The sequence below is a fragment of the Rhipicephalus microplus genome, chromosome 10 (genome assembly GCF_043290135.1).
Source record: "Rhipicephalus microplus isolate Deutch F79 chromosome 10, USDA_Rmic, whole genome shotgun sequence".
NCBI lineage: Eukaryota > Metazoa > Arthropoda > Arachnida > Ixodida > Ixodidae > Rhipicephalus > Rhipicephalus microplus.
In genome coordinates, this window is record NC_134709.1 from 12,295,582 (window position 1) to 12,312,072 (window position 16,491).

The following is a 16,491-nucleotide window of genomic DNA, read 5'->3' on the forward strand; positions in this document are numbered from 1 at the left end:
TTCTTTTGAGCAAACCAGCTCGGCCTCGTGCCACTGATGGCCGCACAGAAGGAACTACGTTTTGTGGCTTGTCCGTTAGTGTAGGACTGATCCTACATAGCTTTTTAGGTTGGCTGACACTGTTTTCTGGTCAGTTTAACAGGTTATACAATCAAACCTCAATATAACAAGCACAATTATAACGATTACAATGACAATGACTTTATTTTCGCATCAATACAATGAGTGATACGATGGGGCAGGCGGAAAAAGCTGTCGTTTGGACAGCTTGACGAGGCCGCTGGCCCCCTCATTGTCTTGGTTATAATGAAGTAAATGAAAAAGTTCTGTAATATATTGTGTTACAAATAACCTTTGTGACAAACTTTTGGATTTAACAAATTTATTTTCTTGTGAAGAAGTTTGTTTTAATGAGGTTTGAGTAAAGTATAACTAGCAGATTTTTAATAGGTGGTAAATTGCCGCTGAGTTCAAGGTTCTTGTCAAGAGAACCAGGTGATGAATTGCCGCTGAGTTCAAGGTTCTTGTCAAGAGAACCTGATGTGCGCTCCGTCGCCAACAGTGGTGTGCGTTGGGTAGCAAGACACCGGAGGTGGTAAGGTAATAAGTATTTGGAGAAGATAGTGGCTGCAGACCTGTAGTAGCAATAAGAATTGGTTGCAGTGCATTTGGAAGGTATTTCTAAATCCGTAATGGAAGTTTACCAGATAGAAACCAGGAGGCTTAATAAGAAAAGGGTTCAACATAAATTGAGGATGATTCAGCGATCAATAAAAAGGAAATTCATAGCTTTAACATTATGGGGCAAGAAGAAAGCGAAGCGTTTCATGGAACAAATATCTGTTAACGGCATTTTGGTCAAAATCGAAGCAGGGCATGTAGTGAGAAGACAAGCGCTAGTCATTAATTAAGATGAAGACTGAATTCCAAGATCAGGTAAGCATGGCGAAGGATTGCAGCAAGTGAGGTGGGCAGGTGATATAGGAAATTGAGGGGATAATGCAGCCAGTGGCAAGCACAGGACCGGGCTAATTCAGAATCGGAAATGCTTTTGTTTTTCAACAGAATGGTTAGGTGTCCTTCTGGTGAAAAACTGCACCATGCAACTTGAATGTGCCTGAAGGCCCCCACACGGGAGCAGTAACCTCAAAAGTAGCGTGTATACACATGTCCAGCATATATCCAGATAAAATAGGCAATTTCAATGCAACTGAAAACATGGAACATGTAATAACATCTACAAACACATATTTATAAAAATAGAAGTCTGCACATTCACGGACAGGAAATATCAAAACGCATTTTTAAACCTAAAAAAAAATGGTAACTTGCAGTAGGCGTAGTCTGGCTGATAATGAGTACTCTGTGCAGGCACGTCGCAAGACAGCCACTCCTCAAGAGCTCCTCTACTATAGACCTGCGCTGATGGACGCCTCCCTTCCATCGCTCTCGGGCGTTGCGGAGGACACCGGCAGCGACATGGCATCGTCTGTCATGACCTCATCTGCCATGACTGCATCTGTGTTCGGCGACATCTCGGATGCCATGATTATGTCCCATCCCGACGGTGGCTGCCTCAACCTCGGAGTGGACGCGAATCTCCAGCGGGTGCTCAGTGCACCAGGATCTTTGAAGTAAGTCCTTCCCAAACTCTTTTTCTAACGTTTTGCTGTGCAATTCTAATGCTCAAGTCCTGCTTTGTGTGGCTTATGAGCTGTGCTTTGGTGCTTGGATATGGCTATAGCTTCTCTGCTTCATTGCACTTATGCTTTGGAACTAAACTTTTTGACATTAACCATGTTTCGCACTAACTTTTTCGTGTGCCTGGGTACTGGCTTGGACGAGCGATGTCCATTTGACACTTCAAGTAATCGCTACCATATTATCAGACGCCTTAAGAAGTATGTGAGGGATTAGCATTTAGGGCGGAGAACTTCTAGAAGTCATCCGACTGAAACTTCACGTGAAATAAACAAGTTTTTGTAGCTGCAATAAATGCTGCACTTCAGGCTGCACTTTTCTGAATTTTCAGTCTTTCAATCATTGTCTTGTACTTGTGCTAAACTGCCGGCCATGGGGGGTGTTCTAATGGTTGTGGTTCGGGACTGGCCGACCGCTGACCTGAAGGTTGTGCTATTGAATCCCGGCAGCCACGGTCGCATTTTCAATGGAAGCGAAAACGTTTCAGGCCCGCGTATTAGTATATTTGGGCGCAGGTTAAAGAACACAGTTGTCTAAATCTCTGGAGCCATTTACTACGGAGTCTCTCAAAATTGTGTCGGGGTTTCGGGCTTTCAGTAGCGATTGGAGCACAAAAAGGGCATGTGCTTTTGTAACACGGCTCTGTCGCTGCCTCTAAATGCAGAGAAGTGGGCGTTGACCCCATGCCACCTCCGCGTGGTACGCCCGGACTTCGCCGCCCCAAGCCTATCGCCAAGCACCTGCCCCTCGAGCTCTCTCCTATGCTGAGGAGAAAGTTCTCAAACACTAACAGTAACCGCTACTTGCAAAAGTAGGTGGCACCTCCTCCCCTCCGGCCCAGAGTGCATCGCCATGCGTGGAACAAGGATGATAGGATGCATGCGCTTTTAATATAAGCCTGCATGTTTTACACTCATTGAGCCGATGGACTCATTTTTATATGGTCACTGGCATAACTGAATATATATATTTGCCTGCATGTTTTACTGAATGAGCTGATGTACTCATTTTTATTTAGACAATGGCCTAAGCGGTTTTGGTATGTTGAACTGCATGAAGGTCATCGTGATAAGTTGTCCGCTTTGTTAAATATATAAGCGATTGCGCAACTGCAAGGCGCCTGTGCTTTTTTTTTTTAGCTGATTGCTGTCAACATTGGCTTGCTTTCTTTGGGATGCACATGCTGCTGTTGTGCTATGCTTGTACTTTTTCTTCTTATTCATGCCTATCTAGACAGCAGAAGCGTGTCTTACAATGTTAAATTTTTCTTTAGCTTTTGGCTTTTGGCTGTTGCAGTTCCTGATGACTGCTTGTAACTGATTGCTTTTTTCAAAGAATCTTGTTATTGCCACTATTGGTAATATTTATCCACAACTGTTGCCGCTACTCAAAATATTTATTCACACGTTAGAATTTTATTGAACCCTGCATGATTAAATTCTGATTTGCCAGTATATCATTTGCCATTAAAACAGTGCCATAGTGTTGAGGTGCTAAGCAGGATTTCTGCCTTAGGCTTTTACCACTAGTCAATGCATGCAAACAGTAGATGTTCTGTTTGAGCTATACCACAGATTTCTTTGTTACATGTAATTTGCATTGTGAAAATTTAATTTTTCTAAATTAAACCCGAAGTGTTGTTTTAATATAAAGTTCTATTTGTGCGAGCTTCTAGTCCTGCAGCTAAAATGTGTTTTACTTTCAGTCAGCTGAATTAAACTAAATGAAATGGCTTATTTACAAGCAAACTACAGAGGTTAGCTTTTAAGTGATATTGCAAGGGCATCAGGACCCTTGCATTTGTTTTTTAAAGTAGTGTGCATCGAAGGCTGCATATAAAAACCATCTTAAAACAACATGTAGTTTTCAGTTTTCGATGGAGATGAAAATGCTTGAGGCCAGTGTAGGTTAAAGAACCCCAAGTGTTCTGGTGTCCTCCACTACGGTGTCTCTAATCGTTGTTTTGAAACATTAAACCCCAACATAACATGCTGTTTTCAAGATGGACATCAACCGACCTGCTCAAATTTGTTCTAAATATAAAAACCACCAGTGTTTGTTAATAAGGTAAAGCTAATATGTTAAGAAACATTGCCTATATTATAGCTATTCCGACAATTATTGGATTACAATTTGATTGCAATTTGTAGGCCAAGGTGTGAAAATTGTTTCTGCATGAATTTTCAGGGTTGATGTTATCTTTTTCAGTAATAGTGAGGCCTATTGCGAATAAACGTTGATTTTAATTTCACTTGATATTCATGCAGCTGTCTTCAGTGTTATAGTTTTGCCATTTCTCTGCAAGGCGAAAGGCTTAATTTGTCTGTATGCTTGATATCTTGCAAGGAGCCTAGTTCAAGAACAAGGAGCAACCTTTCTCCTTCTTGCTTGACTGAGAAGTGTTCCAAAAGGGTCCCTAACACCAGTCTCTAACACTGGATTTGCCTTTAACCCTTTTAGATGTCACCAATGAAAAAGTATCTGTAAATTCATCAAATTGACAGGGCATGATTTCGAGGCCCTCGCTATTCTATTACAAGAATAATTTTATAATAGATTGATTTATGCAGCAAAAAAAGTGGCAACTTGGGCTGGTTAGTAATGCATTTTTGAAAGAGATGCACTTTCCTAGTGCACAGGGAACGTTTTTAGAAAGGAGACAGATAGGACAGAGCACACAGTCCTGTCTGTCTTTTTCCTAAGAGCATTCCCTGTGCACTAAGAAAGTGTACGCTCTCAGAAATGATTTATGCACTTTATGGCAGTTAATAAAAATTAAGCTTTAATAAATACATACTTACCTTTGAGACATTCATGTTATGTTCTTGCATATATAAAATCGAATCTCAGGCTAGAAATATAGTGCAAATCGGTTTCTGATTATGTTGATTTTGAGGAAAAAACGTATTTTGACGTGACTCAACGGAAGTGCCACGCCGTACTACTCATCAACCACAGTACTGCCTTCGGAAAAGGGATGATACGCAAGAATACAGTCAAAACTGAAGCTAAATGAAGACAAGTTTATTGGGCAAGAGGTTCCTTTCATACAAACCTCATCGTATCTTGCACTTTTTTAGCCTCTAGTTGACACAACTAGCAAAAACAAGCAATGTTCACAATTGCATACGAAGTGTCTGAAAGGGGTAAGGTGTTCCAATCTTAAAACTCTGAATTAGCATCTTCTTTGTGCAGAAACTTCTCAGTCATTTCAACCCTCGGTTTCCCCTGTGCTTGTCTCGTGTTGATTGCTTGAACGTGTGTTTGAAATGTCCCAGTCCCAAGCTAACCTTGTCTTACTTGTGTGTGGCAAAGTCTGCTTAAAAGCATGTGACATTCAGTGGCATTAACTCAGCTGTTTAATTCATTAAGGGTGTTGTGCTACCGGTGCATTGCATTCACTTTTGCTCTCCTGCAAACTCTACATATGCTACCTATACAATCCGGGAATTAAATTTTGCTCAGTATTTTTTTTGCGAAATTCTAGAAAAATTCACTTCCTTCTTTGTTTGTACCGCTTTTACTTATTGTAGGTTAATATGCTAAGACATACCTTTGGCTACATTGGTGTTATTTTGTAGGTCTGTATCAATTAAATACCAAGATTTCGAGTTGGCAAAGAGGTAGCTAAGACAGCACACAATAGACAGTGAAGACCTTTGTCTATTGGTCTTCAAGATTTCTACTGCCAGGAAAAAACCATCAGTTGGTGCACCCAATCTTAACGTCGGAAGAGAATCGAAAATATTCACACTGACTGGAACTTCCCATTGCCACTAGCAAAGCTAGCAAAATATAATTATGCAGCAGTTTTGAGACCTTGAAGTAAACTAAAAGCACACGGACAAAAAGGATACACACACACATGTGCACATGCACATGCTCTTCTGGCCTGTTAAGCCCAATGAAATGGGCCAGGGAATTACACGAAGTTCATATAAGCCAGGTTCGTATCACAGAGATTCTACTGCATTTAGCGGCACCATGTTTACGCATTGCGAGTGACCTCAGCTAGCACTAAAGTAGTGCATGGGATAGAGCACTGTAAATATTTGATTGAAAGATGCTGCTTTCCAACTCGGCTGCAGTGAACACTCTGCCCTAAATTGAAGAAGCCAGGGATCGTGCTTAAAGCGCTTCGTGAAAATGTGTCGTGCATTCCACACAGCACATTCGTCATGTGTCTGCAGGAATTGCTGCGGCCGCCAATTCTGGTTTTTCTTCTATTTGGTGAATCGTGTACAATAATATTAAAAGTTCTCTGAAGCCATCTTGCAGAATTTCAGTTTGCATATTACTATGTTGCATGACACTGCTGTCAACAAATTTATTGAACAGCCAGTTTCCAACCTATACTACTATAAGCACATTGCTCCACGTGCACATTGAAGACAGCTTGGTTGCTATGGGTATCACTACATACACATTTTGATACTTTATGAATAGAAATGTTTGTTTTTGTTCATAACCAACATACATTCACCAGAATTTTTTTTTTTTCAGCGAATCTGTTTACTAGGCGAAAGCAAATTTTGTGTATTTTGTGTGAGCGAGCCCCACCAATCGCTATTGGTCTTGTAAAAATCAAAATAGTGCAATGGAGGCAAATGCAAATCAAGATTTCTAGACGGATACCAAAGTGTAGGAAACATACTTGAAACATATTCAAAAGCTACCCTATTCACCTTTGTACAGGAGGTCTTAATGCAGTCTCTTGACTATGGGACCTCCTCCTGTGTGCTAAATGCTTGTAACTTTACCCAACATTCAATAATAAATATTAATTCTGATTCTGAAACTACGTTCTCCATTCATTGCATGCTAGCTGGAACTGTTACTAGATTAAGACTTTGTCATTCAACTTCGTCTCTGTAGTTCTTTGTCTCTTCAAACAGGGGATAGAAAGCTAAGGAACTGTTGTACGTTGACAGCCACTAAAGTTAACTGAAAATGTTGCATCATTTTGAGGCATATTCAAGTGTTCAAATGTTTCGTACAAATTGCCACTGTTTAGTGCGCCATTAGCCATAGCATAATCTTCACTCTTGTCAGTAATGCTTTCTTTGGTGCAACTCTTCTGCAATACAAAGATAATTTCAGCAACTGCTGTCCCGTATGGAAAAATTGACACAGTTTCACTCCGTTTGCGAAGATGGCAGTTATCTAAGTTGCAGATCAGTCTTCGCTGCCATGAAAAATGTCGAAGCCATACAAGGGGACGACAAGGTTGGCCTGTGAAGGGACAACTGCTCGTCTGCCTCCTTGCTCTTGTCACATGCTTGCTTTGCTATGCATAAATTTTTATTCAGAGATGCTGGCATTGATGCCACGCCACCACCATCGCCCCCTGTAAATCGGAAAGCGAGGGACAACAATGTCTTCTCGAGGCTCACCAGCACCTCTACGAATCCATTAGTCAAGCCAGACAGGTATTTTTATGCCACTTCTGGTTTTCATTATGCAATGCTTGCAAAACACTCGCATGCTGTTGCATATAAATACCTATACCAGTGACTTTATTACCCACTAGGCATGTTGCGGTCATTAATTGAGCAATTAACATGCATTGACTTGAGCAATTACATAATGTCAGCAGTATGAAGCTGGATGTATACCGAATAGTAGTGTGCAAGAGGTTGAGTGTTTTCGCCATAAAAAGCGTACATCAATGGTCTTACTACATTTCTACTACATGCTGAAGGCAGCATCTAAGTAGAAATGTGGTTTATGCAAAATTTAAGACTACACTTAAAAGCTGTTATGGCCATCAGTAATATTTGGTTCTCTGAAGGTTAATTTACATTCATTGGGACATATTTAAAGTTGTTGACCATAAGATAGGCCATCGTATTGAATAGACTGCATGGACAGTATGTGCAAGTAGATATGTTTTTTACTGTAGTCATCTGAGCATGTAAAACACTGCTGAAATTAAGATGCATAGGCATTACTTGCCGTGCCCATGTTAAGGGCCATTGGCTGTACGTAGAGAGGTTTCTCAAGAGACCTGTCTAGTATCGAAAGCTATCCGCATTCATCCACCTTTTATTCATGCCATTACTAACAGCAGCCACATCAGCCAGGCTGTTGAACATTCAAAGCTCACGGTAATGGATTATTGAATCAGTAGATCAATATAGCTAAATAAATCTAAAAACATTGTCTTGATCGTATTGGCATGTAGCAAAATACTGAAAAACTGCTGTGCTGCATTTGTTGCATGTGAAACCACGTTCTCATGCAACTTTATTTCTATAATTCTTTGTCACCTCAAGTAGTCGATAGAAAGCTAAGGAGAGCATAACGCAAAAGGAGATGAAAACTTTGGAAAAAAAAAAGCAGCTATGTAAGGGAGTGCGTTGTGGTGTCCCTGCATTTTCAAAGAATTGTGCACACTTGTTGTCACGAGGCAAATGGAGTTTACTCCATTTGCCTTGTAAACTTCATTTGCCTTGCGTGGAAACTGAGCACACCCTATGGTTACCCTTTTTTTAGAAAACTTTCTTGGCTGTCGTCGCCCTTTTCCCTCATGCCATAGTTTGCCTAGAATTCGAACTTGTCAGTGCACAGTGTCTGTACAGTTACTATGCCTGTACAAAGCTTTCACGCGGTTCTGCGACATCTAATATTTTGTGTGTGTTGGACGCAGAGGCGTAATCAGTGCGTTTGAGGGCAAGCCAGGCTATTCGCGGAGCTCCCCACTGGTCTGCACGCACGTGGCAGAGGGCCACAGCAAGGCTGTCCTTTCCCTGGCTGTCACAGACGATGTCCTGTTCAGTGCTTCAAAAGGTGAATTTCTGAAAATTTGTACGAATTTGATAACACATGCATCGCAAATTTCTAAAAACAATGCTTACATCTATCACAAGTGCAAGTTAGTAGAGAGCTTTAGTACTGCGTACACACCTCAGTCATGGCATTGTGTACAAAAATGTACAGTATGCACTACAGTAGACTCTCAGTAAACGGAAACTGAAGGGACCGAGAAAACGTGTTCCATTAAACAAGAATTCCGTTTACCCAGAGGTTAACATGGGTGCAGAATACAAGATCGAAACCAAGTATTGCAGAGGCAATAGTTCCGTTTAAGCAGTAGTTTCGTTTAATTTCCGTTTACCAAGAGTCGACTGCAGTTACAAACCACATATTTGCTATATAAAGCCTTTGATACATTCCTTTGTAGAGTTTACTACACTAAATTTGTTTTCAGTGAGCAATACGTTTACCATCTTTTTTCTAAAGAAAAATCTGACATTTGTTTTAAAATTGTGGTGGGGCAATAAATTTCTGCAATACAAGAAAGAAAAACTTAATCTGCAAGCTGTCAGTCTGTTCAGTTGTAGTACTTGTCTTTTATTATTGCAAAATGGCATTGCGGTTCAGAGATTGTTGCAAAGATGAAAGCTGCTTCACTTATTCACTTCACTTATTCAGTGGTTTAAGTTCAGGGACAACTAAACTGCTTGTTGCACTGCTGTACTGCTTCTCATAAACTGTTTTCGGCCAGACTTAAAAGTTGAATCTGCAGTTGTACAGTATGTTTGATAGCATTTGTGAACTAGAAATTAGCAGTACTATGTTAAGGTGAGTGAGGTGGTTTATCCGCCACAAAAGGCAAATTTTCTAGCGCTACTACGCATTTAAAGAGCTAGCCCAAATTTTGCCAAAACGAAAATATAAAATGCTGCAGCATTCCAGTTAAGAGTAACTGCTATTAGTTGTGATTCTGAAGTGCCACAGTATTCACATCATCTGAAGTTGTGCTCTTACGTCTGCCCATGGTGATGCTCTTATTGCAGGTACACATGGCAGATAGCCTTGAAGCTCGCATGCATCGCAGTGATATGTAAAACAAAGAGCAATGCCATTCTATTGCCCACACCACTTGTTGCAAAACCAATTATGCATTTTGTTTGCCCTGAATGCTTCCAGAGTGGCAATAGTAATCATTATTGAAAATGATCCTGTTTTGCTTAAATGTCAAAAACTGTACACATATGTCGCGGGAGTGTGTGCAATAGGAAAAAGGACGCCTCTGTTTTTTTTTTTTAAATCATTATTGTGTCAGGCCACATGTCGGCTTCGAGGCCATCTAACACGCATTCATGCGTTCCCTTTTACGGAATGGCGACTGTATTTTCATGTACTGATAACAGTAATTCATGACATTCGAAACTGCAGTCTTTGTCACTGCCGAAGTAGGCCTCAAAGCATGGAAATTCGTTTGCCTTCAGATCGCACAGTGAAGGTCTGGAACTTGCACACGGGCCAGGAGATCCACTGCTTGCGAGGCCATGTAGATAATGTGGTGGACGTGCGCTACTGCGAGTACCAGCGCCTCACCTATACGGTTTCCACGGCCTTCATCAAAGTGTGGGATGTGCGAGAAAGCCCCGCCAAGTGCATCCGCACTCTCTTGTGAGTGTAGGCTGTTGCTGCACACCTTCCTTCTATCTCTGTCACTGTCCAATAATTTGTCTGTTCTAAATGTGCACGTGATTACTGCCGAGAACCTTCTATGCAATCACTTCTTAATGCTAATGCGTTTCTCTTCTATTTGCTGCTAAGCTTGCATACTTTTTTCCCCCCTCTTAAACAGATGTCTTGACAAGTAGAAAGTATGAATAAGTGTTGCCTTGTTTGCATTTCTCAAGGCGTCCTAGCATTCCAGATAACTTGGCACTTGTGTTTGCTAACTTGGCTTATGCTATTTTTGCTTTGGTACCGTTAGACCTCAAGCCAACTAATTTGCCTCTGCAGGTAATAAGCTGTAGCCGACTCTTTGCTAGGGACTATAGAAAGTGGTCCCAATTTAGGCTTCCTGCATAAATACTGAAGTGGTTCGAAGAGTTCAGCTCCTGATAGGCCATATTTTTCATTGAGTCTCGTGTTGTGTTAAAGCAGCAGCTATAGTATGAGTTTGCCTTGTAGGCAAATACATATAGCCACGCGATAAGTGCATGTTGTGATGGAGTTAAATTCCACAGGATTTTGTCCACTATCTTAGACTACCATTGCATTGTCTGAACCAGACACTTTGCATTTCTTGACCATTTTTGCTCTGGTTCATGCAACTGCTCGTCAGTAACCGACGTGAGATGTTAAGTTCTCACTGTTATCACTTGCAGCTCTTCAGGCCAGTGCAGCAGTGGGCCTGTTGTCGCTGAGTCAGCATCTCGTAGCCTTCAGATTCCACAAGGGGAAACGCGCATCCACACCATTGAGTTGAGCCCATATGGAAACCTGCTCTTCTCGGCTGCCTCGAACATAGTTCGCATTTGGGACATTCGCAAGTAAGGAATTCCTTGTAATTTTAAGATGTGCCGATTAGGCAGGACTGAACATAACTGTACAGTGAAACAAGTTATATTCACTGCATTGTACCTGCATTCACTGCATTCACTGCACTACATATATTCACTGCATTGTATCAAACAATTCATTATATCCAGTGACTATCTTCATTTCTTGCTAGCTGCGTGTGACTGCACAGTGCAGTCATGCTTCGTGAAGCTTCTGTCTGGTACTTTGTTCTGTTCTTGTTAAAACCTTCTCATTGTTCTTGTTGTTGATGCCAGGAGGCAAGGTGGGAATTTTGTTGCACAAAAGCAGCACATAATTTCCTTCACTTTGGTTAAAGAGTGATCTATTGTGTACCTAATGGCTCAATGTTTTTCGGGCAACCACAGAAAGGGGTGAACAATCTAAACCTACCATTGCTAGCTACCATTGCCTGGCAGTCTGACTGTATTTCAAATGCGTTAAATACTTTACTATAGTATTTAGTGTGATTCAAGTCTATAATTTAATCTTCATCTGGCACTTGCATGAAATCTGTTCAAGCACTTTAAGCTACACGGCTTTGTATATTGCAGAAAATGTGCAGGCTCAAGATGGAATAGTGATATGGGATGAACTCTTTTCTTCATTTGCGCACTCGTGACTCCTTATTTCACAGGCCGGGCTATAACAAAGAATAATCATCAACTACTGAACGTCTCCTCCACTGCCAAAGTAGACTTAATGTGTTAGTGTTCCGTAGCGACATCATGTAGGCAATCTAGATGCCAGATAAGCAGTACCAGGTTATTGATACACTGCTACTTTTCATATGCAATACAGTTTCGGGACGTACAGTTTCAAGTCGCACAATTCTCGCACTCTTTTTGCAGAAAACCGATGAAAAGTTTAGGGGTGCAAGAATTGCATGAGGAAATTTTTCTGTTGAAACGCATGAAGCGGGGGGGAATAAAAAAAAATCAATCAGGATTCTCACTCTAGCAACTATACAAGCTTTGAGAAGTACTAATCAAGACTTACCTTAACAATAAAACCACAGGTTCAACACAAGGTAAGATTAATTTGTGACACAAAAGCTGCAAGCAAATAGTACAGAGCTTTAGAATATTGTACGCAAAGCTTGAGGGTGTTGCGGGCATAGCGTTAACTTTCGTAACTCAACGGGAGCTCGCAAAAGATAGCGTATGACGTCAACGTTGAGATAATGGCCATCTAACACAGAGTCATCTGCAGTTACATTCGGACGAATTGGTTTTTTTTATCCATCCCTGTCTTAAACTCCTAGAAGGCCCAGCACGTCTTGGTGGCTTTCAGCTACCCATGCTGCTGTCGCTTGTTGTGAACACAAATCTCGTTGACTCTAAAGTGGCTACTGTGGTCCTGTTGCTGTTGTTTAGTGCATGATCACTTTCAACTTGGAAGCGACTGTGTATGTTCCGTATTGCCCCAATGCATAACCACAGAACAAACACGATGTACACTAATATGACGCAACGCGCACTTGCCACTTTGGCTTGGCGTGGATTCGATTGAGGCTTTGTGTGTTAATAGTATGCATAAAAGATGGTGGCAGGCTGTCGTGTGCTATCATCATTAGTGGTTGAAAGGAGCAGATTACATTACGGCTGCAATTTCCAGGGGTGCGGCAATTACTCGTGGAAAAAAAAAATCGTATTTTTATTGGGCAATGTGGCAGGTGTGAGAATTATGTGAGTGCAAAGATTATGCGAGTAAATACGGAAACACGCATAATTAAAAGCCTTGACTCGTGACGCTATCAGAATTGTAGTGCTGATGCTTCAAATCGTGGGGTGTAACGAACAAGTCAAGGTTCTGCTGCGCATAAACCATTTTCAAAGCTTTTTTTTCTTTCTTTGCATCTCCAGATTTGCCTGTGTTGGCAAGCTGGCAGGTGGACACCAGGCAGCGGTGATGTGTATGGCAGTGGATGAAGTGGATAATGAATCCAGCCTCGTCATCACAGGCTCCAAGGACCACTACATTAAGGTTAGCAACACGCTCAGTGACAAATTCCTTTCTTTTCTTACTGTAACTTGTTCATCAGGAGGCACTTTCTCTTATTGTAACTTGTTCATTAAGTGGCACTTTCCAATTTTTCGTCGTGCTGTTTTACATATGGGCGACATGCAGAAAATGGACTTCTCAATGTAACTGCATGTTTAAAAGCTTATTTCATGTCTTTTTCTGGCAATTTGTGCATAAGTCTGCCTAGGTATGTTTACAGCATTGTGTTAGTCTGTATCATGTGCAAGCCAATTTCTTTGCATCATAAACATGCGTTCAGTGCCCGAAATGTGTATGGTGTGGTGTCGCAATCTACTGGCACAAGGAGCCTCGTACCAGTAATCACCGGGTAATTTCTGGATAAACTTCATATGCATTCGCACTGTGCTTGACACCATTTTGACAGCGCAGCAAGTTTTCAATGTGACACTTGCCTAAGAAAGTTCTTATTTGTAGTACATTAGCATGGTTAATCTCGCTGTGTCCCGTGCTTTGCAGGTGTTTGAAATCCCCGAGAGTGGGAGTGGGGTCTTCACCCCCAAGGTAAACCTGGAGCCACCCCACTACGACGGCATCCAGAGCCTTGCTGTCTATAATGAGTACCTCTTCTCTGGATCACGCGACAGGTGCATCAAGAAGTGGGACCTTGCCAATCGATGCCACATCACGGTATGCACTACCCACTGTTTGCTTCAGTTCAAAGATTGAAGGCAGGCTTGAATTAAAGTTCAGTAATCTAAATTTGTAAGATGACGCAATCGGCACATACTACTGAGGCTGCTCTTGGCAAGCCTTGGTATTACTATGAACTGCAGTTCACGACTGCACAAACATGATGGCAGGCTAAGAAAACTTGCCTGTTCCCTTTTTCCTAATTTCGTGCTCATGACAAGTTTTGTGCGTGTATACATGTCTGAATAAGCCAAACTTCCTCGGTAACATGATCAACTCTCTAGCTGGTCTCAAAACAGCGGGGCTGGTAACCGGCAAAATTTTTTTTTTAACGAGCGTTTGCTTAGTCTGTGCACTTAATGGTTATCATATTACAATATTTTTCTGCTAATAATCTCCAATTATGCCACACACTTGAGTACTTGATAATGATTTGCTTGCCTGAGCAGTAGTGGTGGTAAATCAAACCTGCAGTAGTACGTGGAGCTGTCTTTATGGAGGTGAATCATGGTCTTTTTCCTTTGTGAGCAGTAATATCAAGGTACTATATTTGAAAGCCTTATTTATGACTAGCAAGGCTTTTTGTGGCTTATAATGTCATTCCATTTGGCCTTGACATGCTATATCCATTGCTGCAGTTATTGCACAAATAGCACAGCTGCTTGCCACTCTCCTCGAATGCAAACACTCATTTTCATGTACCTATGCAGCTCTGTGTGGGTTGCAGTTTCTCTTTTGGCATTAGTTAATGCTTTGCGGAGAGCATGAATGCCTTACAAGAAAGCAAATTTATAATGACTGTGCAGCAGGGCACCAATCTGAATATTTTAAAACGTCCTGCTGCACCTGCGTTAAAAAGTGAAAAAAAAATGTGGACGCGAATTTTCTTGCCTGACATCACTGGCTTTGTGCAACAGTTATGACGGGATGTCTTTCCCACGAGTGTATATTTGCTTGCACTGTCATAGTCCGCCTTTTCATGATGCTATGACTCATGCACCCATTTATTGGTGGTAGTCTCGAAACATATCTTCACGCGAGGCTTCTGTTCTGGCGATATCGATTGTCCTGCCCCCAGCAGAGAGAGAAGGCAGCACAGAAATACCTGAAAGACTGATTTCCTCCACGAATGTGTGTACATAGGTAAGTAGGTGTCAGTTGGCTGAAACGTTGTTGGGCCTGCAAATTTAAGTATACTCTCCTCAGTCCCAAGAATGCACCAATGAAGAAAGCTTTTTCAAAATTGTATTATTTGATTTCCTGCCTTTAAAAAAAAACGCAGAAAAATTATGACTCCAAAAAATTGAATGGTTGCCTTAAATTGTGCTGGTACCCATTTGCGTACTCTTGATCTTTTGAAGTCTCTAAGACTGAGTGCAACAAAAATATCGGGCCGAAATGACTTTCAATATGGTCTACAGGGCGTCCACATTTAAAGGAATGTGCTATATACGTTGCCGTTCAAGTTACAAATAAGAAGAGCAGCCGCTTAACATTAAGATGCAGCCAAGCGATTGTGCAGCATTCTGCAATTTTCGTTCGTTTGTTTTGTGAATATGACTAGACGCACGGCACCAACTCTCAGAGCTTCGCGAAAGCAACTCATTCTTATATTGCCAAGACTAATTTGGATATGCAGATGTCGAATTGTGATGGTCTGTGGCTTTTAAAACAATGTCACCCAATTGGGTGCCCAGGGATTGAGGAGAATTTGAACAGGGCTTTTTGGTGGCAATGTACGGATTTTTCCTTTTCACTTTGACATGTCAAACAAGTTCTAATCACTTAAAATGCGCGCATATATTGGTGCAAAGATAGTAAAGTTCTGATGTCGAGACAAATATGTCGAGAAAGATGTCGAGACAGTTTCAAGCAGATTACTTGTGGAGCCTGTAAAGATAGATGACTTCTTCCCAATTCTTTTGCAGTCGCTGAACCAAGCCCACAAGAATTGGATCTGCGCACTCGCAATCATGCACAGTAGTAGTGCCCCACCTGTGTTGCTGAGCGGCTGTCGCGATGGCCTGCTGAAAATGTGGAACACTGAAAACTGCTCGCTTGTTGGCGAGCTTAAGGCGCACGGCTCCACCATCAACGCCATTGCCACAAACTCGTCCTGTGTCTTCACGGCGTCCAGGTAAGAATCCACGTGGTTTGTTATATTGGTCAGTCGAAATCCTTTTATCTCTTAGTTTGTCCCTCTGCTTGCCTTGCAGTTCAGGCACTTTAATGTTTTCATCCTAATTGGCTTAATAATGAGCTATAATTTGAAAAGTTACTACCCAGCTTGTGCAATGTAGGTACTGTTGTAACAGGGCACATTGTGTCATTGATCATACCAGTGTACAAGATCAGGTGTGAATTTCGGATGTCCCGATTCTAGGTTACTTTCCAAAATGGTTCGCTCGTGCTGCTCGGAAAAGAATTGGTAGCACGTGTGCAGCTGCAGCCATTACTGAACGGTTCCTCAAGAGCTCGCGTTGACACTTGGAATGCCACCACTGCTGCGTGCCAAAGACTTTTTGCGTGCACATTCTGGGCAATCAGTGGAGCATCCTCACATCTTTGTTACAGTCCATCGACTGGAGAGCGAGTGGCTGAGAAATCTATTTATTGCAGCAGCACCGTACCACATGCTGTACTGACAGTTTGTTACATTTGCTCTGCAAGCCTTCACCAGTGGTCGTGGTCTGCAGAGCGCTATCACAGGCGTCCATATTCTTTCGAACGATGGCAGCACCTATACAGTGCAGGCATGCATTGACTCTGTGAAAGCACAGTTGCCATTGTTTA

The 16,491-nt window shown here is 41.7% G+C and overlaps 1 protein-coding gene across 6 annotated transcripts in view; it reads left to right on the top strand.

The window, feature by feature from the left end:
- The window catches only part of Klp31E (kinesin-like protein 31E), a 96,616-nt gene that overhangs the window by 77,655 nt on the left and 2,470 nt on the right, over positions 1 to 16,491 (top strand). For 4 of the 6 annotated variants that reach the window (XM_037432324.2, XM_037432325.2, XM_075875047.1 and 1 more), the window contains exons 24-32: positions 1,372 to 1,634; positions 2,366 to 2,512; positions 7,011 to 7,130; positions 8,351 to 8,490; positions 9,936 to 10,119; positions 10,830 to 10,994; positions 12,888 to 13,008; positions 13,525 to 13,695; positions 15,627 to 15,835. In XM_037432324.2, the coding sequence (XP_037288221.2) occupies positions 1,372 to 1,634; positions 2,366 to 2,512; positions 7,011 to 7,130; positions 8,351 to 8,490; positions 9,936 to 10,119; positions 10,830 to 10,994; positions 12,888 to 13,008; positions 13,525 to 13,695; positions 15,627 to 15,835 (1,520 nt within the window). The remainder of the gene's footprint in view (positions 1 to 1,371; positions 1,635 to 2,365; positions 2,513 to 7,010; positions 7,131 to 8,350; positions 8,491 to 9,935; positions 10,120 to 10,829; positions 10,995 to 12,887; positions 13,009 to 13,524; positions 13,696 to 15,626; positions 15,836 to 16,491) is intronic. The other 2 variants (XM_037432326.2, XM_075875048.1) reach the window with 2 other exon arrangements.